The sequence below is a fragment of the Lampris incognitus genome, chromosome 11 (genome assembly GCF_029633865.1).
Source record: "Lampris incognitus isolate fLamInc1 chromosome 11, fLamInc1.hap2, whole genome shotgun sequence".
Taxonomy (NCBI): domain Eukaryota; kingdom Metazoa; phylum Chordata; class Actinopteri; order Lampriformes; family Lampridae; genus Lampris; species Lampris incognitus.
Window position 1 is genome coordinate 16,565,364 of NC_079221.1, and position 25,348 is coordinate 16,590,711.

At 44.0% G+C, this 25,348-nt stretch overlaps 1 protein-coding gene across 1 annotated transcript in view; it reads right to left on the bottom strand.

Annotated features, from left to right (window-relative positions):
- Window positions 1–25,348, bottom strand: part of raph1a (Ras association (RalGDS/AF-6) and pleckstrin homology domains 1a) — a 107,213-nt gene that overhangs the window by 43,263 nt on the left and 38,602 nt on the right. Inside the window, exons 3-8 of the mRNA XM_056289389.1 lie at window positions 6,815–6,934; window positions 6,329–6,437; window positions 5,515–5,651; window positions 3,667–3,876; window positions 2,345–2,503; window positions 1,678–1,857 (exon numbers count right to left, since the gene is read on the bottom strand). Coding sequence (XP_056145364.1) covers window positions 1,678–1,857; window positions 2,345–2,503; window positions 3,667–3,876; window positions 5,515–5,651; window positions 6,329–6,437; window positions 6,815–6,934 — 915 coding nt within the window. The remainder of the gene's footprint in view (window positions 1–1,677; window positions 1,858–2,344; window positions 2,504–3,666; window positions 3,877–5,514; window positions 5,652–6,328; window positions 6,438–6,814; window positions 6,935–25,348) is intronic.

Here is a 25,348-nt window from a genome sequence, read left to right on the forward strand (position 1 = left end):
CGTGCCACCAAGATATCTATCCAGGCAAGATATGCGCATCTCCATGTTTTACACAGTTTCATATCTTTATATCTGGGAGCTGCTCAGGACAACCACTTTCTTTTACTGTTACTAACTGGGAGCAGCCCAGTACATCTGCAGTCTTCTACTGTTAAACCGTGGGAGCTGCCCAGTACAACCACAGTACTGCTGGTACAGCAGCAGTCGGGGGCTTGGATGCGCTGCATGAGGTCAACTTCACAATAGTTGTTGAGGTGAGCATGTAGTTTAATCACACAGACCAACCATCACATCGAATCTCTCACCACATCCGACAACTCAAACCAGCAAACTTCTCAAAAGATGATTTCTTTCTGCCTTTTTAACTTTCCGACAATGACGCCCCTTTTAAAATATCTACTTCTCTATTCATCTATTTCTCCAGTCAATCCATGAATCCACCTTTTTCCCTTTTGTCCCCATCTATCCTCACTCCCAGTATTAGATTGATTGAGAGAGAGAGAGAGAGAGAGAGAGAGAGAGAGAGAGAGAGAGTGAGATGGGAACAGTGCTGAGGGAGAGAACAGTGTGCTACATCCCCTCTGTCCTCTCACACCTCCTCTTCTTTCTTATTCTTTTTTTTAGGTTTCTGCGCCACTTTCTTTTGCTGTACCTCACTCTCCATTTCTGTATTAATTTTTCTCTCTTTTTCCATCTGTTAATCGCTGACTCACTCTGCTCTCTCCAGTCTCATTATTCTTATTGGTTTCAGCCCCACCCCACCCCACCCACCCACCCACCCAATCAGAGGTGCAATCCAAACTGGAGGCTTGGTCAGAGCCGGCGGTCATCCAAGATTATCTGGTACCGTGAATGGGCTGCAGATTCAGTCTTGACCATCCTGACTGACTAATCGACACCAAATCATTATTGATACTAAACATGTTTCATGTTTACAGCTCAATGTAGGGGTAATACTGCTAATGTCAGGGGCTCCATCCCCTGTGTAGCTCCACATGTAGAGCAAGGCACCAACACATGGCTTCAATGTCACAGCGTTGTGCAAAAAAAAGTGCGCATTCATAATATGGAGAAGAATTTAGAAAAAAAAAAGTATCCACGATTTGCCTATATTCTGCATTATATAAAGTCACATCATTCATACATATTATATTAGATTATAGCTAATCTGTGTGAATACATAATCCCCTTATAAATTGATTTAAATGCTGATGCAGACTCATCATAATCCCAGTCAATATGAAGCTGTGTCTCGACAGGTGTCCCAGAGAAATAAAAAGTAACAATAAAAACATTGATCCTGTTGATTTGGAAGAAGAGTGACACGAAATTAGCAATGAGGCTGAGTTCCCTTCATTATGATGCTGTGGAAATAAAACAGAAAAAAAAGCAGACATAAAACACATAAATGTGACACCTCACTGTGTACCATATTAAGGGATTCAAGGTCAGCATAGCAAGGTTTTCTCTAGATAAGTGTGCATTACCATTTTGAAGGTGTTGCATCATGAATCTTAAACACTTTCTTGTGCATTTTATATCGTTCGTATTTTCGACTGCTGTAACGATATAGAGGGGTTGCATTTGATGGGAGCACAGTGAGGGGTCACTACGAACGAGACCAAACTAGCTCTTTAAATATTCATCCGTTCAGAATGCAAAAGCACGGTTATGTACCTCTGTGCTAGCCTGTCCTTGACTGGCACCGTCTGGCGGGGGTGTGGCCGCAGACTGCAGGCTGTCGGACTCCGCGGAGCGCAACACACTGTCCAACGAGTCCATGGATGAGGCCGAGTTAACAGAGACCCCAGAGGCCGATGTGACAGAGGAGCGTGAGGAGTGGACAATTGAGCGCACCTGAAGGAAACCAAGAAGAAAAGGTAAGCGGGTTCTGCTCTAATGGAAATACTGGCAAAAGGTTTGTTCATTGAATACAGATCTAATTTTTGTTTAGTGGTGGGGAAAAGTTGCAAACATTACTCCCCATTTTCCTTCACCTGTATATATATGTGTGTGTGCGCACACGAGTGTGTGTCCACGCAGATAGATGGAAGAAGCATGTGCATGTAAACTGACTTACTTTATATTCTAAGCCTAATACTTTCACCACATCAAGTGATGACAAACTGTTTCAATTTAGAAACTTAAAATAAAGAAGCTGGCTGAAAATAATGACAATATGAACATCTTTAACAATAGTGACTTGTGCAAAGTATGTGTGTGCCTGGTACGTCAACATACAGACTAAATAAGAACAAAAGGCCTAAACTACATACTACACAATGTACTCAATTCATTTTAATGAAGATACCCAATAACATATTAATTACTAATCATTCCCAACCTCGTGTTCGCTGACGGTGCCCACTGATCCGGTACGCCGATGCTGGCGGTGGGAGGAGGCGGGGTGTCGCATGGTGGCCGACGAATAGGATGAAGAGGAGGCGGAGCTAAGGGAGTGGGAGGAGCTCTGGCGGGCTGCCTCATCCATACTGAGAGAAGCCTGTGAGGGAGGAAAGCATTGAGATTGACAGCCAACTTCCCACTACAACCATGTGTTACACTACTGGGATAGCGGCAAAAATGCCCAGCCATCATATTTTTATTTCAGGTCATTTACAATTTTGTTAGCAGTTCAATTTATCTTGAAATGAAAACGCTACATTCAGTTAGTTATCTTAAACTTTAACTGTGGGAGGAAAAAAAAATCCTTAGTGGGGGTATTTTTGGCTGCGCTATAATATGATAACGATCTTTATAACAATACTATATTTCTAATCCAACAGATGATAGATAAATTGAAGAAGTATTGTGTACTACCAAGTCCATTAAGAATGTGGTGTATAATGGAAATTTATTCAAATTCAGAAAGACATTTCAATGTTTAAACATCTTTTTTTATATTCCAAAATATTATGATTCAAAATTGTAATTTTTCTAAATTATTTTTCTTTCTTCATTTCCCAACAGTAAAGAATTGAGATAATTCTTAAAGACATTGTGATGTTAAAACAAGCTTAGATATAACAAAACTTCTAGATCAGTTATACCCAGAAATGCAAAGGCCAAAGTGATCTGGCAGCAAGTCTAAACAGCCTTCTTTCTTTCATGCACGCTACGTGTCCAGTGTTTTCTATTTGATTAAAAAAAAAAAAAAAACCCAAAAAACAATGCTCTCAACTTCTGGCTCTGATCAGTAGAGGTCATCTTGCATCAATTCCTTATTGGAAAGGAAAATATTGGAATTGACTTTCCTCCAGCACATACTGGACACACACACTGGCAGACACACCCACACACATTTATGTTTGGTTGATCATCTTAAACCTTTGGGGTTTTCATGTAAGATCTGTGTATCTTTCTAAACATATATATATTTATTAACCTTCTACTTACAAACCACTTTCTGTCCAAACTTATTAGAATATGTCCTTACAAGTTGTAGGGCCACATCTTTATACCACCAGCAGTAGACATAAAGGACAATCTATAGGTAGATCCTGTCATCACTCTCTTTGGGTCTCTCGCTTACAACCTCTCTCTAACCCCACTTTCCCTCGTGTACACACACACACACACACACACACACACACACACACACACACACACACACACACACACACACACACACACACACACACACACACACACACACACACAGGTGACCTTCTCCAGTTGAGCGGTGATGTCATCCAGGCTGAAGTTGGATGCCAGGGGTGGTCTCCCATGATGCCCAGTGCTTGCTCTGACTGTGCCGGCTGGTGATGCCCGAGTGCTGCTGCTACTGCTGCTGGCCCCACTGCTGCCCCCACCACAACTACTGCCCCCTGCTGCCTGCTGTCGGGTACTACGGCCGGCTGGTGGCTTCTGACGGACCTGGAGACGGATGGAGAGAAAGGAAATATTTAAAAAAATAACACTTTTAATGATGGGATCTCCTGCCCTTTAAACATGTTCAATAACGGATTTAATGATTTTTTTCTCAAAAATTATATCGAGTTAGTTAGGAATAATAACTAATAATGCCATATTTAGTTAGGTAGGAAACAATATCAGAAATCAGAAACATAAATCAGAAACTCTTTGTCATTTAATTTCATGTGCGCAAGTGCATGAAATGAAATGAAACATAATTTCCCCCAGCCCACAGCAGTGCAACACAAAGACAAAAACACACATCCAAAAACTACAAGAACTACAAGAACTACAAGAACACATACATCCAAACTAACACATATATCTAAACTAAACAAACAAACAAAAAATCACTGTGCCAAGAGAACGAACGCCAGCCTGGATGACTGTCAGAACTGCCGGTCTGCATGGGCTAGCAGTTAGCTCAGCCTGCCCCGCTTCCGCATCCTGTCAGACCACCCTTGGTGTTTCCTCTTCAGGTGGAAGAGGGCCGTGGTCCTTGGGCCCACAGGACGCAGTAGACCAGGTTCTCCCAGCCAATCCAGAGCTAGCTCTCCCAGCCAGATACCTTCAACACACCATCCCACACTCCACACGCGGACACTAACACAGCCAAGACTAGGCGAGGCTGCCACCAGACCGCCCTCAGTGTTATCGGAACTGCCGGTCTGCATGGGCTAGCTGTTAGCTTAGCCTGCCCCGCTTCCACGTCCTGTCAGACCGACCTCAGTGTTTCCTCTTCGGGGCACAGCTCCAGGCAGGACTGTGGTCCCTGGGCCCACAGGATACAGCAGATCAAGCTCTCCCAGCCGATCCAGCACCAGTTCTCCCAGCCATCAAACGAAGACAAATGTAGATGCAGACATGGACAAAGACACTGCATGGACAGTATTGGGTGAGGCTGCTGCAAATGTGAATTTGCGCCGCCATCTTCCATTATGCTCATATCCTCATGTCAGTATCATTAATATAATTTTAACATGATGGTATGGGACCTCAGTTCCTTTGTGAGTTTGTGCCACTTACAATCCCTCATCACGGCCTACAAACCCTCACTATAGGCAACATCATTCATTTCTGCTAGGTATCTAGGCATGTTGATACATGTGTGTCTGTGTGTTTAAGTGAAAAGTGGCATGTGTACACAAGCATTTGCCATACTATATATGTGTATTACTACATGTTTCTTTGCTTGTTCAGTATCAGTCAAACGTTTGGACACACCTACTCATAGTAGGGTTTTTCATTTTGCTAGATTTCACTTAAGTACTAAATGAAGCAATGTGCTGGAGTGGGGAGCCTTTCAAAATTTATATTTTTTAAATTTCAGTTTGTTTTGTAAATAAATGCAGCAACAGGCACTGACCTGAGGATTTTGAAAAATATATATTCAATTAGGTGTGTCCAAACTTTTGACTGGTACTGTAAGTATGTACACATCTCTGGGCCTCTAAGTGTGTGTAAGCATGTCTGTACAAATGTGTCTGTATGTGTGTGTATGTGGGACTGAGTCTGTGAGGTTGTACATGTGTGTAAGTGTTTCCATGTCTGCATGTTTGCTTGTGTCTGTATGTGTATTTGTTTGTGTGTACTGTATACCTTGGTGTCGGTCAGTCCCAGCCGGGCCATGCCTGCATTGCTGGGCTTAGTGTTGATGGTGCTGAGTTCTTGTTCAATCGAACACAGATCAGCCATCAGAGCATCCAGGTCTACGTTCTCCCCCTGGTTCAGCGCCTCTGGAGGACAGAAAGACAGAGAGAGGAAGAGAAAGACAGACTTTAACATTAAAACCCCTTAAAAAGTCATTTAAGGGGCATCCAGGTAGCGTGGTGGTCTACTCCGTTGCCTACCAACATGGAGATCGCTGGAATCCCCATGTTACCTCCAGCTTGGTCAGGCATCCCTACAGACACAATTGGCTGTGTCTGTGGGTGGGAAGCCGAATGTGGGTATGTGTCCTGGTCGCTGCACTAGCACCTCCTCTGGTTGGTTGGGGAGCCTGTTCGGGGGGGAGGGGGAACTGGGGGGAATAGCGTGATCCTCCCACGCACTACGTCCCCCTGGTGAAACTCCTCACTGTCAGGTGAAAAGAAGCGGCTGGTGACTACACATGTAGCGGAGGAGGCATGTGGTAGTCTGCAGCCCTCCCCGGATCGGTAGAGGGGGTGGAGCAGCAAGCGGGACGGCTCAGAAAAGTGGGGTAATTGGCCAAGTGCAATTGGGGAGAAAAAGGGGTCGGAAAAAAATCCAAAAGAAAAAAAAAGTAATTTGAAATTCTTTAGACACAAATAGTGGAACAACATACCATCGCTTCAAAATGGTATACATGACATCACAGAAAGGGTAATCTAGAGATAGAATATGATGTGTGTGTGTGTGTGTGTGTGCGTGCGTGCACATGTGTGTGTCTAACCGTTGATGTTGTAGATCGAGAATCTGTAGGAAAAATTGGCCATGTTGGTTTCCTGTCTGAGAGGGGCTTTCTGCTGGGGCGGTTGCTGAGGTCGACCATCATCGAGGCTCTATGGGGGGGGGGTAGAGAAAGAGAAATAAGAGAAAGAGAGGAGGGTAGGAAGGTTAGTTTGAGCAAGGCTTCCTACTTCCTACGGCAGATCAGGGGGTTGTCAAGACTGCAGGGGACGAGATGTATTCTGTGTGTGTGTGTGTGTGTGTGTGTGTGTGTGTGTGTGTGTGTGTGTGTGTGTGTGAGAGAGAGAATGATCATATACATGATATACACAAATCTGTGACTGTATGTTTGTATGTTTATGTGTGTGTTTAAACAGACGGCTGTGTATTGGTGTGTGAGTTTGTCGTTGTGATCCTGTACATGTACGTGTGTAGCCATGTATGAGTGTGCATGTGTGTGTGTATGCATAACTACACTTGTGTCCAGTACCTGTGTGAGTTTATCCAGCTCTCCTAGCCAGGCGCCAAACATCTTGTCCAGGTCCTGGTCCTCCTTATCGCTGTCCTCCTCTGCCCCATGATCCAACTCCTCATCTGACACCTGCTCCATCTGGGAAGACAGGTGAGGGGAGGACAGGGAGAGAAAAGGAGGCAGATGCCCAAGGGGAGAAAATGGAAGTGTTATTTAAGGGTCTTTCCAGATCAAGACAGCCAGAGTTGTGGCGGCGAGCTATTAACAGCCCCCTCAAGTGGCAGACCGCATGTACTGCATCCCAGTAACTGATACCATCCGTACCTTTCAAGACATTATGTTGAATTTCATTTTCCATGTCACCATTTTGCCTTTTAGGTTACATTTCTCCTACTTGCATTTTATTCTTTGTTAGTGTACAGCTTATCCAGACTGGGCCAACCAATACCAGAACCACTAACGTCAAGACTAACAAGGTTAAGGTTTAGAGACCAGATAAATAAAAATAAATGCTAATATCAAAAAAGGAAATCCTGCAATATGCTCCATTGTGAGAAGGCTGTACTGTAAGTCCAACTACTTACTAACAGTGCCAACCGCTATTAGTAACACCACTACACAATAGACACAACTGGAGAACACAAGGGGACTCAGGACAAAGGGGACAGAGTGCTTGTGTGTGTGTGTGTGTGTGTGTGTGTGTGTGTGTGTGTGTGTGTGTGTGTGTGTGTGTGTGAGAGAGAGCGAGAGAGAGAGAGCAAGGGAGAGATAAAAAGTGAGTGAAATCAAAGATACAGAGAGAAGGAGAGTTTAAGGGATAGAGAAAAAGAATGAGGAAGAGAGAGCGAGGAAGTGCATCTAAACCCATTACGCAAGTGAAAAGAGAACAAGTCAACACACTTTGAAGGGAGTGTTGCCATAATTAATGATGCCAGCAGCTATATTTCACAGTAACACACACTCAACCATTCTGTCACTGGTGTGTGCACACATACACACACACACACACACACACACACACACACTTTAGATGAAACACACACCCACACCCACTACTATGAAAACATGAGCTGAAAAGTGAGAGAGAGACAGAGAAAGAGAGAATGAGTGTGAAACTAAGAAGTGAAGAACATAAAGAGAAAGGGCAGACAAAGTTGGAGATAGAGGGAGCAGACAAGTGTGTCTGCACACCCCCGTGTGTATTTTGATAGTATCTGCGTTCTCCAGTTAAATCCTTTGACATCCCTCCAAACAGCAGCTGCTGAAATAATCTCGCTAGTGTTGGTTTGTTTCTACAAAAACATCCAACCACTCTGCTGGTACTACATCAACACCACAACACAAGGAGTCTAAAACCTTTTCAGCCTGTGTGCACATACTCGCAAGCTTATCATGTGGGGCCCCAGACTGAATAAATATAGTCTCTTCTGTGCTGGGGGAAACTAATTGCAAAAATAATACAAATCGAGCACGGTTCTTACTCATTACCTAACATCAATGAATCATGTTATATTTAAACGAGAACCTAGTCATAGGAACGCTGTGAAACCAGACAGGGTGTGCACTGCAGGAATGTTTTGGGTTCTGGTAATGTTATGCAAAGACACAAAATCGATTTTAGCAGATATTGTGGTTTTGCTGTGGACGTTTGTCCAATATCATAAATGCGAGAGAGTTTCTTTTGCATGTGTTTTTCACTTGTTTGTTGCAATTTCTACTTTATTTGATCGAACAGTGAAAAGAGAACGGGGGCAGCATGTGTTCAGAGCTGCAGATGAACTCGGGATGCAGCCGTAAGGGCTAAGCTAACTGGTACGCCATCTAACCAGGACATCTCCTTAGAGGGTCATTCTGATCCTCGATCTAAGGAAATCTGAATTGTTCATCTGTTGGTCGGGCGGCCGGGTGAACTGCTCGTGTGACAGAACATGGCTTCGTCCAAAGGTTTGATCTCATGGTAATCCCTACAAAAAGACTAAACTCTTGCCAAGGTGCCAGTGAACAAGGATCTGAACCCTTTCACCGGCTCTGCGAGACATGAAAGCTAAATACCAAACATGTATAAGAAAATAAATCTCAGTAGCTATCCTCCACCTCCCCTCTCCTCTTCTGTCCTCCAGGAGGCCCCACCAAGACGTCCCACCGGTTTTGCCCAGGGCAGAGTGTGCTATTCCTGGGCAGCTGCCCTGTCATGGCCCCATCTCTTTCCCTGGGGAGGAACTGCCAGCCAAGTCACAACAGATTAGAGAGCAGTAACATTCTCTCTCTCTCTCTCTCTCTCTCTCTCTCTCTCTCTCTCTCTCTCTCTCTCTCTCTCTCTCTCTCTCTCTCTCTCTCTCTCTCTCTCTCTCTCTCTCTCTCTCTCTCAAATACACACACACACACACACACACACACACACACACACACAAGGGAGAGGCGCTACAATTAGATCCCTGTGGTTAGCCTGATCTGTCATTTGGACTGAGGCTTGGGCGTGTGTGTGTGTTGCTGGGAGAGGGGCTGGGGCTGAGGCTGGGTTTGTGGTTTAAGCTGAGGTCTGGGGACCGTTGTGGGACTCTGGAGGAGTTTGGTGAAAAAAAATTCAACCGTTACGGCCGTGTAGGAGTACCTTCTTTCTCCACATTGACTAGTGATATAAGCACAGTAGGAAATTCACTTTGGCGTCCAGAGGCAATGGTTGCACACATCAAAAAAGATTTTTTTCAGAATAACGTTGGATCTTTAAATGATGGTTGGTTATTCACCGAAGCGGATGGTTGAGTAAACTAATTTTCCTGCCACATTCACTAATCTAATACTAGCTGGTCCAATCTGCCAGGACAGTAGAAATACTCTCCCTACCCTTGATTACAATAGTTAAGGTTCCCTTGAGCAAGAGACCTGACCTCCAACGACCCATGTAGAGTTGTCGTTGTGGCTAACAGTAGAAGACTGTGGTTGTACCGGGCAGCCTCCAGTTGTGAAGCAGGGTGATCCTGCAAAAAAAAAAAAAAAAAAGAAAAGGAGCGTAGTGCTCAGTCAGTGAGCGGTAAGCGGTCTTTACGAGCCGTGTGATTAAAGATTGTGGATGCAGTACGGTGATAATTGTGTTTATTTCGCTGGATACTGCAATCACGATTTGTCTTGATGATCTGAGGAACAAACGGTGGAAGAAGTACACTCACACCTTTCACTTAAGTAAAAGTAGAAATACCATCCATCCATTATCCAAACCGCTTATCCTGCTGTCAGAGTCGCGGGGATGCTGGAGCCCACCCCACACACACACACACACACACACACACACACACATTCACACCTAGGGATAATTCAGTATGGCCGATTCACCTGACCTACATCTCTTTGGACTGTTGGAGGAAACCGGAGCCCCCGGAGGAAACCCACGCAGACACGGGGAGAACATGCAAACTCCACCCAGAGGACGACCTGGGATGACCCCCCCCAAGGTTGAACTACCCGGGGTTCAAACCCAGGACCTTCTTGCTGTGAGGCGACCGCGCTAACCACTGCGCCACCGTGCCGCAAAAGTAGAAATACCCTGACAAGTTAGTCTACTAAAAGTGAAAGCACCCTATTGACATTTCTACTTAAATATACAAGGGCTTGCTCTTAAACGTACATAAAGAATTAAAAGTAAAAGTATTTATATTCAGTGCTCTAATATAACAGAGCCTATAATATGGCTTAAAGTATGCCTACTGTACTGCTTTTTCTGCAGACAAATGCTGATGCATACAATTGTACAGGTGATGTCTGTAGTCAAAGCAAATACAGAGATACATGGACCGAATGAATCACTGACGAGCAATCCTAAATAAGCAGCCATTTCATATGCTGGATAAATCAAGTCCTTGTTTTTGTGACCCAGATCTAATAACACAAATCTAATTTCCCCCTGTGCACAATAAAGATTCAATAAATCAGCATGAAGTGTTTTTCCCCCCTCTGAGTTGACTAAAACACTGAATTGCAATTAAGCAAAGGAAAATACTTCTAACAAACCTTAAAAACAATGATTAAACTGAAGATTTGATCTTACTGTAACAACATTTTCACGAACTGTCTGGTTCAGTGGATTGGTTCCTCTTGCTTTTAAATTAAGTTTTGATAACTAAGTTTGGGAACAACAAAATCTAACCACCTGCGCAGACCTGTGCCAACCTACTTAAGTGCAATTAACCCCTTCCTCTCCCAGTCCGTCTCAGGTTTCACATCCCACCTCCTTAAAAAACCCTGCGCTCTATTTCTCTCTCTCTCTTTCTTTCTTTCTGTGTGTGTGTCTCCAGGATCCACAGGGGGGATTGATGTAGTGCATAGACTCATCAGCAATGACACAACACCCCACCCAGACTCTCAGCCCCCTGGGTTCCTCGCTCGGACCGCCCTTCGACCCCTTGGTCCCACCGCCTCACAATGCCTCAATCGATCCCTCCTCCTCAACACCAAATTCTCAAGAAGACAATTAAACTGAAGTTCTCCGTGGCATGGTCTTTGTTAGTGAATGTATTTACAGTTCCTGATTATTTTTTTCTTCAGCTTAAGTTGAATTACTGCATTAGAAATGTTTTGGTGTTCCTTTATATATATATCAATCTATCCATCAATTTTCTTCTGTTTTTCTTTCCCCATCTGTTCTACGTCAAACAAAGCTGAGACAGCATTGCAGTAATGAGTTATAAGTAGTGTGCATATATATATATATATGTGTGTGTGTGTGTGAGCGAGCGAGTTTGTCCAGGGATGTCCAAAGTAAACAGTAATTACTTGACTGTCGTAGCCACACTCCTTCTGTCTGCTTGACTGAAAACATGCAATTATTCCTCCTTCCATGGTTCTCCATTCCTCCCACCGTCTCCCCGCCAATCTCTCCTTTCCTGCTCTTCTGCCCCTCCTCTTGGGTCCCTTTCTCCGCTTATTCCATCTCCCTTTGTATTCATCTCACCGTCCATCTCAATATCAATGTCCATCTTGATGCTTATCGTGCTCAATCTAAATATCTGTCAAAATCTATAACATGACACTGTCCATCTTCTACCCATCCATCTACCAATCCACCCACCCACCCATCTATTTAGAAATCTACCCACCCACCCATCTATCCTCAGCAGCTTTCTACCACCAGTCTACCCATCTCCAGATACTTTATCCACTGATCTGTCAATCTATCCATCTCATCTCTTCTTTCTGCTGCCATCACTCTTCCACCGCAAACAGGAAGTGGCTCAAACAGGAGCTCTGTGTGTGTCTGTGTACATTTATACATGTGTCTGTGCATTATGTCTAACGATGTGCTGTATCTGCATGTGTGTGTCAGCAAATTTAGAGCAGGGGGAAGTGAGACAGGAAATGTCAAAGATGTATTGGATTCTTGGTCTCCCATGGGGATTACACATCCCACACACACACACATGTGCGCACTCACACACACATTTCACAAACCCTTTCTGCAGCTGTCCCCCTTTAGATTTCCCATACACGCAAACACAAGGTCACACATCCATGATCTTGTTTCACTATACATAGGAACTACTTCTGACATCCCATTAACATACATTAAAGTCAATATGTCCGCTTTTCTGAACATTTGTGTCCGCCATCAGGGCTTCGTTTTCTCCTCAGCCACAAATGAAACACGGCGCCTGTGATGTTTACGACAGCACTGAGAGCTTAGTGCATTTCTAAAGCTCTACAAATCAAAATATGTCACCTAAATAAAGCCACAGCTTCTACATTTTACAAGAAAAAAAAAAACCTGACATGCAAACAGTTTTTAGCCTAATTCTGTTTTATTTTACAACTGCACTAACAGCAGCTTGTTTTCGATGCTAAACGTGCCAAATGGTAGAATAGAGGAAATGTATTCCAACTTTTAGTAAAAGAGCACTTTGCTTGTTTATGACTGGTTTCTAACAGTCTCCTAGGAACAGCAAGAGCCATACCGAACACTACCCACAAGCATCTACTTACCACCGCTAGCTAAAACGAAGGAGCAAGCTGGACACAGGCAGTAGGCCTCAATGTCCTAGCCCTAAACTTCGACCTTTACCCTCTCGCACATTTACACATGGAGTCTTCAGCAGCCACTGTATAGCGGTTAAGTGATGGGGGTTGACAGCATTCATCCTGTCTAAATAAAATCACAGCGTGTTCGCACATATGAAAATCCAAACACAGAGACACTCTGCAAGAGGACACTTCAGCAGGATGGAGAGTAGGCGGGTTTCCATTAACCTGCTTAGTGCACAGTTTTAAATTAGGAGCTAAAAAACGAGTACCGGAAACATGCAAATTTTGAGAATTTTTTTTTTAAAATATCGCAAAAACAGTTTATACGCTCACATAAGGTGGTTTTTCAGATGCTCTGACAAAAGCAAATTTTGCAAAATTGAAATGGAAACACATTTTTTCATATTTAATTCAAAGTAGCCACACCATACATAGGGGGTCTGCTCATTATTTTGATGGCCCATTTTCTGAAACCCCTATAGTCCAAAAAATGTCCAATTGGACCGAAAGGCTGTTTGTTCGACAGCTCACATCCTCCATTCAGTTTTTTGCTCTTAGTATCTTAGTGATTTTGATGTGCAAATACGAAGATACTATTTACTACTAATTCACATGAATAGGAAATGTAACATTAGAACCTTACAGCATTAGAACATTACAACCATTTTGTATATATTGTATGTATACTAGTACGCTCTGTCATGTCCATCTACCTCGGGCATGAATGTAAGTAACCTGCAAACATTTATTTCAGCATCTCTGATATATTATCTGCACTATTTCACTTTATCACCTCTTATTTCACCTGTATAAGTCAACCTGTGTATATATCTGAAGATAATTGTGTTGTTATTCTATGTTAAGTACACAGAGAGCCAAGAAACCGGAGTCAAATTCCATGTATGTGCAAACCTACATGGCCAATAAACATGATTCTGATTAGACGCACTTGTGAGAATGTCATCTATACTTCACCAGAAATATCAACTTTCTTGTATTTATCTCTGGCCAGTTCAGATCAACGATTCACAATGGAGAGTGCGTATTTTCAGAGCAGTGGGCTTTTGTTTTTGGGATAACGGGCTACCAGACAAATGGGCTTTAAGTCCAATGGGAAATTTTTCAAACTATTGGGGTTTCGGAATAATAGGCCATCAGATATGGCATGGCACCTTATGAAGAGCAATGGCTATTTGCTTCTCGGTTGGAATTGGCTCCCTTGGGCATGATACAGCAGGCACCACAAGGGGTCCTATTATGTTGCATAGTGGGTCATTCTGATGTTTTGGATCCACAGAACATCTGTGAAATCATTGTGGACAATGACCTCCCACAAGTTCCTGACACGTGGCCGCTGCCAGGTATAAGGGGTTTGCCTTTCCGTCATTGCATGCGTCACATGCCCTCGTCACCTTCAATTAAACACTACCACCGCTATTGGGATGCAGCAATCGAAATCACCATGCCAACATTTATAAGGGTCTTGGAGATCCATCACCATATCCCGAGAGGAGGAAACCCATCTTTAATCACGTAACATCACTCAATGGAAACACAAACCATTCGCAACTGTGTTTTGTCGACTTAAAAAAAAACGCTTCTATTTTGCGCAAAACTGAAATGGAAACCAGCCTACTATTGGGGAGATTATTGTTGAAATGTAATACATTACAGATTACTAGTTACCCTGTTAAAATATGTAATGTAATTGTTTTAATTACTTCAAAGTAATGTAACTTATTACATTGATTACTTTTCTAACACATGTTTTAAACTGGGCAATAAAGCTGAAAAGTCCTAAAAACATACATTTAAACCAGGCAGAGTAAACCTCACAACAGTACTCAACGCTGATTACAGTCAAAGTTTTATTAAAAGTTCTTAAACATAACTTGAATTAAGATTGGGATGTTTTGATTTAAAAGCACAACCACCAGAACAAATAAGCTTTTTACTGAAAATAATATATTTGGATGTAACCCCTTTGTAATTACCAACATTTTGATTAGTAACTGTAATTCAATTATATATTTTTTCTCAGTAACTGTAATGGATTACAATTACATTTATTTTGTAATTTAATTACACAACGCTGTTACTAGTTACTCCCAAACACTGAGGATGGATATGGATATGGAGTGTTACCAGCTGGTCTGTAAAGAGTAACAAAAACCCCTTTCACACATGCAGTCTAACCTACAAATCTTCCAGAAATGTTCCATGTCGCAGTCATGTGACTATGAGTCTGAATCAATATTTCAGAAAAGTTGTACACCTGTTTCTTTTTTGTAATACTTTTTATTGTCATCTTGATATATCCCTTACATAATATACAAGGAACATACCAAATGATGAAATTCTTCTTCTGTAAGATTGCTGAGTCAGGCATGCAAAGGGTTACACCAATTTTATGCATGACACCCTTTTATGGTAGGGAGCAAACCAGACACAAGGCATCTGCCACTTGCCTCAAGGCAGGCATTTTCTAAAGTGGGAGATTTGTTTGTAAACCAGCAAAAGCAGCATAATTTCCACCGGCACCCTGCTGGCCAACAGTACCAGTGGCGTTTGTTGGTCACCCGGGCTTCGATCGATCCAGTATGGAAATCTGATTTATGATCCGCATATTTGATTTGGCAAAGATTTTATGCCAGATGCCCTTCCTGACGCAACCCTCCCCATTTATCTGGGCTTGGGCCCGGAATTAAAAATGCACTGGCTTGTGCATCCCCAGTGTCTGGGTTAAAAACCAGCAAAAGTTAAGAACATATACAAAAATGTCTGGAAACTGGACCGACCTAGAGATAAGAGAACTTCTTTCAGTCTGTGCAGATGATGAAATCAATAGGCAGCAGTATAGTAGGGTTAAAGCCCTTTTCAACTGCATGAGAAAAAATAAGCGCTAACGCACACGGAAGCTAACAGTAACTGGCCCCGTTTTCCCGTTTTTGTTTCCACTGGCTTTATCTCGGCATTGAACGTGTTCAAAGAATGCAGCTAACCAATCAATGAAAATGTATCTGGCTTAACATGGTGCCCCCCCCCCCCCCAGTTGCTCTAGTGATGCAGCATATGCATCTAATCGGCAATACATAGTGCTAATAGTCCCTCCCCCTAGATCCTGTTTGCTATGGTAAGTCCGATGTGTCAAACACAACCGCGTAGCTACAGGTGTGCCCGGATGTGCCGGTACCATCTAAATTCAAATTCAAAATTGGGCTCTGAAGTCCTACCCAGGGACACCACCTAGCCATTGGTTCAGATTTGTGGACGACACCTATGTTAAAATTAAATCCCAGGATGTGCCACATTTCACTAACCATATTAACTCTGTGGACAACCACATCAAGCTCACCAGGGAGGATGTGGAAAATGACAGGTTAGCCTTCATAGACTGTGAAATTATAATTGGTGATGGGGGACATTTGATTATTGATGTTCACCGTAAACCAACACATACTGATTAGTACTTAAGGTTTGACTCTCATCATCCACTGGAACACAAACTAGGAGTCATCAGGATGCTGTACCACCGAGCTGACAACATCCCCACCGACACAGCGGCTGGGGAAGGGGAGAAATCCCACATTAAACAAACAGGCCCTGGTTATGTGTGGTTAGCCTAACTGGGCGTTTGTCAAAGCCAGGAAGACACCCAAACAGTGCACCAGCCAATCAGAGAGAGGAAAAGGACAACCGCGGTGTAAGCATGAAGCAGTGGTGATTCCGTATGTGGCGGGAGTGTTGGAAGAGTTGAGGCGCATATTTTCCAAACACCGTGTCTCAGTTGCTTTCAAACCCCAAAACACGCTGACCCAGAAATTGGTCCACCCCAAGGATCGGGTCCCATGGCACAAACAGAGCAATATAGTGTATGCTGTTAAGTGCCAGGAGGATTGCCATGACTTGTACATTGGGGAAACTAAACAGATGCTGGCCAAGAGGATGGCACAACACAGAAGAGCTAACACGTCAGGCCAGGACTCCACAGTCTACACCCACCTACAGGCTAGCAGCCACTCTTTTAGGGATGAGGATGTGCACATCCTTGATAGGGAGGAATGATGGTTTGAATGGGGAGTCAAAGAGACTATCTATGTGAAGAGGGAGTGACCGTCCCTGAAGCAAGTGTGTATGTGTGAGTGTGTGTGTGTGTGTGTGTGTGTGGGGGGGGGGGGCTAAGAGTACATCTATCGCCATCTACAATGCTGTGATTGCAAACATTCCCCAATCCTCTTTGAATAGTACACATGGCCATTGTAACTCTAGTTAATGGTCACAGTAATTTGCATATGAAACCAATCGTTTTCGGTCATTAAGCCACTGTACTGTGTGTATGTATTGTATGTATGTATTGTAATATATGCTTTCCAAAATCAAAACACCCTCTGTGTCGAGTTTGAATGTTCTCCCTGTGTCTTTGTGGGTTTCCTCCCACAGTCCAAATGCATGTAAGTCAGGTGAATGGGCCATACTAAATTGTCCCTAGGTGTGAATTTGTGTGAATGCATCGGCCCTGTGATGGCCTGGTGGCCTGTCCAGGGTTTCTCCCCACCTGCTAGACTGCCGGGATAGGCTCCAGCATCCCCGCGACCCTGAGAGCAGGATACGCAGTTTGGATCATGGATGGATGCTACTGTGTTGTTTATAAGGGTGGGGATACCTGCAGTCAGTTGAGACTGAAGATGTCACTTAGACAGTGACGTGCGGTGAGGTTCGTGGCTGGTGAGGCACCGACTTTTTCAGAGTCAGATCTACAAATATATGAACCCAATATAGTAGCTTCAATTCACCACTCATTTGGCAGCCAGAAACACAGTGGATGTCTCCAAATGTCTAGCTAACCTTTCATCTTTCTCAGCAAAAGCATGTAATAGTTCTACATAGTTGCCACGATTAGAAGAGCTTGTACTCTCATCGTTACCACGAAATGCCAATTCCTGTTTGGCTAGGAAGCAGGTTGCATTAATGAGGTCTTTTAAAATCTCTTGGTTTTCCTTTACCTTAGCATTGTGGACGGAAATATTTAGCCTCCGTTGTTCATCCAAAGCCAAATCTATTCTTGAAGATCCAAAAGTTTTCCAAGCAATTTGGCTTTGAATATGAGTAGTTGATCTTTCATGTTTGCTGAGGCTTCTTGGTAGATTTTTCAAGTCACAAAATCCTGTGTTAGTCCAGACATTATCGCATGTTGAGAACAAAAAACAGGGAAAGCAGAAAAGGCGGTTTCTTGTAGCACAGCCACACAGCCAGTCTTTTCGGGTGTACCACCACTCCGTTTGAAAAGAGCGAATTATCTTCTGTCCCGTTGTTTGAAGCAAACCTTTTAGCTCCGGCATTGGTCTTCCATCATTTATCACTTTGCTTTTTGATTGAAAGTCCAGTTTTGAGAAACTTTTGAGCTTAGATATAGAATCTACCATTTTTGCAGTCAGAATTTTTTCTCAAAATAAACGAACTGCTGTAGTGAACTTGACTCTGTGTTAAAGAAGAGCAACAGCAGAAGAAGGCATCCTGTAAACCCGTGGGCTCACGCATACGCCCCCTTCAGTGAGGCAGAGGTACTGGCTGCCTCAACTCATGCTTTTTCAGTGAGGTTTTATGTAAGATCAGCAAGGCTAAATATGTTATACACATACATGAAATACATTAACTATTTTAAGGAAAGTGAGGACATATAATAAAAGTGTCTACAAACATTAAATTGGTGACAAACAGTGAGAAAGCAAAAGGCATGTGCTCAACCCAGTTTGTGAGGGATTGCGCAATCCGAGGTGAGGCTCCACGCCTCGCTGCCTCAACTCGCGTATCTCTCCTCTAATTGAACAGGAAATATGCAAATTCAGCGATTTTGATAATAAAAATGATATAAATTATTGGAATTGTACATAAATTACATTTATAGCACAGATCAGTAGACAAATATTAATATTTATTTTATTTTATCACCATTTGTTTTTTCTTTTCATGATGAAAGGTGAGGCAGAGCCTCACCTGCCTCCCCTGACCGCACGTCCCTGCACTTAGATGAGTGATGAAATGTTTCTATCAATAAACGTGTCCAGATGAACTGATTCAACTGTCTGTGACCTTCTTCTGTGCCAGTTTCTCCTCAAGTTCCAAGTACTGGGACGACTCGGAAGAGTGGGGTAATTGGCCAGATACAATTGGGGAGAAAAGGGGGGGGGTATGATTGGTCTTGGACGGGCTAGGCCCACGCTCACCCACACTGTGATTTCTGCCTATGCTGTTGCTCAAACAGCTACCAAAAATCAAGAAGAACTCCGCGGAAATGCAGCCGTGGCAATCAAAACACCAAAGTTCCCGTTTTCTACTACCAAAAAGGCATCAAAATTTCCAGCACTGTTTGAGGTTGAAAACGGTCCAAGAGAAGCATCGTCCTAGATGAAATAAGACATCCTCGAGCAGGATGTAATGAAACAGAAGGAACTGTCATATCATGTGTCAACATACGCTACCCACAAGTCTTTTGGACAGAATATGTATTTGTGAATGGGGGAAACCACGGCCAGTGCTGCAGTCATTACAGTAATGTTAGGGAATATATGTGAGAAAGTGGCCAAAGACGCACTTTTTCTACACCCAGCAACTACTGCTGAGGTTCCCTCAAGCAAGGCATCTAACCTCCAAATAACTTTGGTCAGTGGTCAACAGTAGAGGACTGTGGATGTGCAGCTCTGATGTGTGAGTTTCTGGAGCAGTATTAATGTGAAGCAGACCAGTGCTGAAAAGACCACAATGCTCAGTCATCCCTTTATTGGATAAGTAAAGGGTTTCAAACGCTCTACACATGTGCAGAATGTCACTTATTCCCATGGCTATTGGGATGGGTCTATATCTGGATATATCCCTCACTCACACACGGAGTGTTATTTTTAACCAGAGTTGTGGGATTTTTTTGTGGAAAGAAGCAGAGTACGCCAAGATGTAAATCAGATCGCAAACGTTAAAACCAAATGTGGGGCTGACAGACAGAGATGTGAGGAGCGAGAAAGAAAGAAAGAAAGAAAGAAAGAAAGAAAGAAAGAAAGAAAGAAAGAAAGAAAGAAAGAAAGAAAGAAAGAAAGAAAGAAAGAAAGAAAGAAAGAAAGAAAGAAAGAAAGAAAGAAAGAAAGAAAGGACAGAAAAGGGTGAGACAGTGGGGAATGTATTATTTTCCTCTGACATATAAAAAGGGGAGAAGCTTGAAAGAATGCAGAGACCAAGATGCACACAGAAGAGAGGGAGAGAGGCAGAGAGAGACAGACAGACAGACAGACAGACAGACAGACAGACAGACAGACAGACAGACAGACAGACAGACAGACAGACAGACAGACAGACAGACAGAGAGCGAGACAGAGACAGACAGACTGACAGAGAGAGAGTGAGACAGAGACAGAGAGAGAGAGAGAGAAAGAGAGAGCGTGAGAGAGACAGACAGACAGAAAAGAAGAGCGAGAGAGAGAGAGACAGACAGACAGATGGACAGAGACAGAGAGAGAGAGAGACAGAGAGTGAGATAGAGACAAGGAAAGAGAGAGAGAGACAGCGAGAGAGAGAGTGAGAGATTTGAGTGAATCCAGTTCTTCCTGTCAGCAAATCCAGATGTGTTTGAAACAAACAGATGCACACGTATGCTTAAAGAAAGACACATGTATGTAGACTACAGAGACGTGTCCTCAGTCCCCAGTTAAACATGGGCATACTTGAGACAGCCTGAAGAGGCAAAACTGTCATTCTAAAATAATAATTATAAGAATGTATTTCCCAATAGGACGTCCATATTAACAAAGCAAAATACAGGAGTATTTTCTTCTGCCTCCTGATTATGGGTGTCTCTCGTCTCTCGTCCTCCTTTTCCCCCCCTCACACATTGCAAAACAATTTTCCATTATCGTTCCTCATCTGATAATTAGATACTTCTGTCCTGTCCACAGGAGACTAATTTTGTACAGATATAAGCGCTGACTTCTCTCTCCCTTTCTCTCCCCTTCGCTCTCTCTCTCTCTCCCTCTCCCTCTCTCGCTCCCTCTCTCTCTCTGCCTGTCTTGTTTCCTCCACATGTGTATAACAGAGAAAGGGAGCGAGAGAAAATCAAAGCGAGGAAGAAGAAAGAACTGACCAGAAATACTTTTCCTCCATCGGAACAAGAAGCCATAAACAGTGATAGACACACACGCTCACGCCAGATGTCCACAACACAACACAACACAACACAACATAACACACACTGTGCTCCCAAAAGGAAAAGTACAAAGTGATTTTTTTATGTCCGTGGTTGCCTGACTGCAATTCTGCTTTGTCACGACAACTTGCTCTCTATACTCGCTCTCTTTCAATTGATTGTCACATTTCCTTAATTTTTCCTCCCCTACCTTATTTTTAAGGCTCATGTTCTCTCTCATCCAATTTCTCACCCCGTCTCTCTCCCTCTCCAAACCCCTCTTTCCCGCTTCCTCCGGCTCTGTGCCTCTCAGAGGGTCTGATGACAAAGTGATTAAATATGGGAAAACAACACATGATACAAAACATGATCAAAAAGGGGAAGGATGGAGAATGACAGAGGAAGAGGGGAAAAAGGGAGAAACGAACAAATAAGTGAGGGGAGAGACTTTCCGCAGCTGGCGGAGTGGAAAAACGGTTCAAGAAAAAGGGTGACGTCAGCTGAACTGTCACAGCATCAAACGCCACAACCACCGATGCGCGCTGTACAAAGTGCCTGTGAGCAGATCTCAGAATCCATACCTGCCAACACACACACACACACACACACACACACACACACACACAGGATACTAGTTGTATGTGTAAACGACAGGTAGGGTTGTGCCAGACAGAGTATTCTTACAGTGAGTGTGTTCTCTGCATGTACCCCACCCTATTGTACAGGAGCAGTGAGCAGCTGCAGCGCCCGGGGACCAACTCCAGTTCTTCTTTCCATTGCCTTGCTCAGGGGCACAGACAGGAGTATTAACCCTAACATGCATGTCTTTTTGATGGTAGGAGGAAACCGGAGCACCCGGAGGAGACCCACGCAGACACGGGGAGAACATGCAAACTCCTCACGGAAAGGACCTGGGACGGCCTGGGATTCGAACCCAGAGGACCTTCCTGCTGTGAATCAACAGTGCTAACCACTAGGCCGTCGTGCCACCTAAGAAAGAGTGAGTATGGCACCTAAAAAAAAAGAAGTAATTTGACCTTTGTAACTTCCTTAATCACAAACGGCAGGCTACAGCCAATACGGGTTGTTCTTCAGAGCTAGGCGCAAATGAGATACAAATTACAGGAAAACTAATAGGTGAATGATTAGTCTGAAAACCAGCTAACCCTTTGGCAAAACTGAGCCAGCACTCCGATGCTTCTCCCAATCTCTCCTGCACCTCCATAGCCTCCACCCATATAAAGGCCTGGCCACCACCCCAGAAGCTATAAAGCTTGAGCCGGTGGAGCTACTGTTTAAAACTGATAAGGCTTCACACCCCTCAGCTGTATATGTGCTATGAGACTTGGTGTCAGTCACATGTGGAGGGCTAAACAAGTACGCGAGCTACTGACTCAGACGCACGCTCCTCTAACACAAACACACACACACCCCTTCTCTCCACTCCTACACTGTCCGGAAGAATGAGACCTCAGCAAAGGGACACTTGAAGCAGTCGAACAAACTACATTTTTGAGCATTATTATGATACAGCCAAGACTATACACCGATCAGCCAAAACATAAAAAACACCTGAGGCCACTGCCACCAGGGAGTACCGTTGCCATCAAGGGGTGTACTTTGGACTGCAACAATGTTTACGTAGGTGGCACGTGTCAAAATAACATCCACCTGAATGCCAGGACCAAGGGTTTCCCAGCAGAACACTGGCCAAAGCATCACACTGCCTTCGCCGGCTTGCCTTCTTCCCATAGTGCATCCTGGTGCCATCTCTTCCCCAGGTAAACGATGCACATGCACCCTGCCGTCCACATGATGTAAAAGAAAGCATGATTCATCAGACCAGACCACCTTCTTCCATTGCTCCATGGTCCAGTTCTGAAGCTCACATGCCCATTGTAGGCGCTTTCAGTGGTGGACAGGGGGCATCATGGGCACTCTGACCGGTCTGCGGCTACGCAGCCCCATAGGCAGCAAGCTGTGATGCAGTGTGTCTCCTGCCACCGGTCTATCATAGCCAGCATTACCTTTTTCAGCAAGCTGAGCTACAGTAGCTCTTCTGTGGGACTGGACCAGTCAGGCTAGCCTTCCCTCCCCGTGCATCACTGAGTCTTGGGCACCCATGACCCTGCCGCCGGTTCACCAGTTGTCCTTCCTTGGAGCACTTTTGTTAGGTAATGACCACTGCATTCTGGGAACACCCCAAGAGACCTGCCGTTTTGGAGATGCTCTGACCCAGTCATCTAGCCATCACAATTTGGCCCTCTTCAAAGCTCAGATCCTTACGCTTGCCCATTTTTCCTGCTTCCAACACATCAACATCAACACTGACTGTTCACTTGCTGTCTAATATACCCAACCCCTTGACTGGTGCCATTGTTACGATATAATCAATGTTATTCACTTACCTGTCAGTGGTTTTAGTGTTTTGGCTGATCGGTGTCTATGTCCAGCTAATACTACAGATCCAAATGGTGAAGTCCAACTTTCTACTCCTAAAAAGTCTTTCTGTCCCAGTCAACTTATTCCATCTCTCCCGCCTTCTCTCTTGCTCTCTCACTTTCTCCCCACCAGTTAGCTGGACAGACACACCGCCAATGTCAGTGACATCCACTCAAAACCACTGGAAGTGCACAAACATGCACACACGCATGCATGTGCATGCCCAGATGAAAAGGTCTCATTGTGAGGAAGAGAAGGGAAAGTTGACGTCTGCAAGGTTGTGGTGCCAAGGTGCTACTGAAACCAGGACTTCACATCATACAAACACACTCACACACACACCCACACACACTGTAATGTGTGTGGCTAATGGAAAAGTCGGCTATAGTGGGACCACATAGTAGACTAAATATAGACCCAAAGGGACAGAAACACACTTTAATCAACTTTCACTCCATTTGAGAGTATTTATATTACATCTTCCAGAGTGTCTACCCCCCCCCCCCATTTCTTTCTCCCACGCATCACTCTAGGACATTCCCATCCCACTATGGTCCACCACATCCCAACCTGTGTAGCCAGAGGAGCTGCAGAGCAGATCTGCCACAACATGAGTCATTAAATGACTTTACAGATGCAACCAGCAGTCTGGATGAATACAAAGACACTCTTGTGGTGATAAATTAGCTTTTGAAAGTACAGCTGCATTCCCACAAAGTTGCTCAACAACCGCAAAGTTACACCGAAAACCAGCACTCAGCTAAACACTCATCGTCACTGAGGAAAGGTATAGAGGAAATCCCCAGCTAAACGAAGGACCCTCCTCCCACCACAAACACAAAAACACATTCTGCAAATGACCTTTAACGCAAATAATCTCAATGGGTTGTATGGCAGATTTGTATGGCTGAAGGTTAACCCGGTCCACCCTCCTTGATTGTTTCATCTCATCCAACCAATGTTTGTTCGATTTCATCAAGATGTGCTGACTGGCTATGCAACTGCAACCTGAATTAATTGTCATGTTTGTTGAACCGTTCCTTCCTGGATAACATTTGCCTTGCGGTTTGAGGCATTAACCTGTTAAAAATAATGTAATCAAAGATGGATGCACTACCGCACGGCTGAGAGAAAGGATGCACCTGTTTGGCAATGATGTTCACATATCCTGTGACGTTACTCCACTTTTAATCAAGGTGCACAAAAACATCACCATGACCAGCCTACAATGTCAACATTTGGTATGGGCAAGTAGTTTTCTCCAAACCCTTATCCTCCCATCAGTGTAAACAAAGACCAACACCCCTTCATCGGACATGGCAATTTTTTTTAATCCTCTAATGTCCAATGGTCATGTTCCCTTGCTCACTGTAACCATAGTTTCTCGAGTTTATTTGCTGCATTAAGTTCAACTGTTAGGCTTTTGGCCTGCCATAACCAATTTGTGTCAAGATGTGATGAGTTGTGTTGCCTCTGGCTTGGTCGGGCGTCCCTACAGACACGGTTGGCCGTGTCTTCAGGTGGGAAGCCGGATGTGAATGTGTGTCCTGGTTGCTGCACTAGCGCCTCCTCTGGTCGGTCGGGGCGCCTGTTCGGGGGGGAGGGTGAACTGGGGGGAATAGCGTGATCCTCCCCCATGCTACGTCCCCCTGGTGAAACTCCTCTGTCAGGTGAAAAGAAGCGGCTGGCGACTTCACATGTACCGGAGGAGGCATGTGGTAGTCTGCAGCCCTCCCCGAATCAGCAACCGAGACAGCTCAGAAGAGTGGGGTAATTGGCCAGATACAATTGAGGAGAAAAACGGGGAAAATAAAAAATATATACATATAAAAAAAAAGATTTGATGAGTTGAGCGTTTTTGGTTTTTTTTTTGGCATTTTCCACCATTTATTAGATAGCGAAGTCAAGAGCGACTGGAAAGGCAGGGGCGAGAG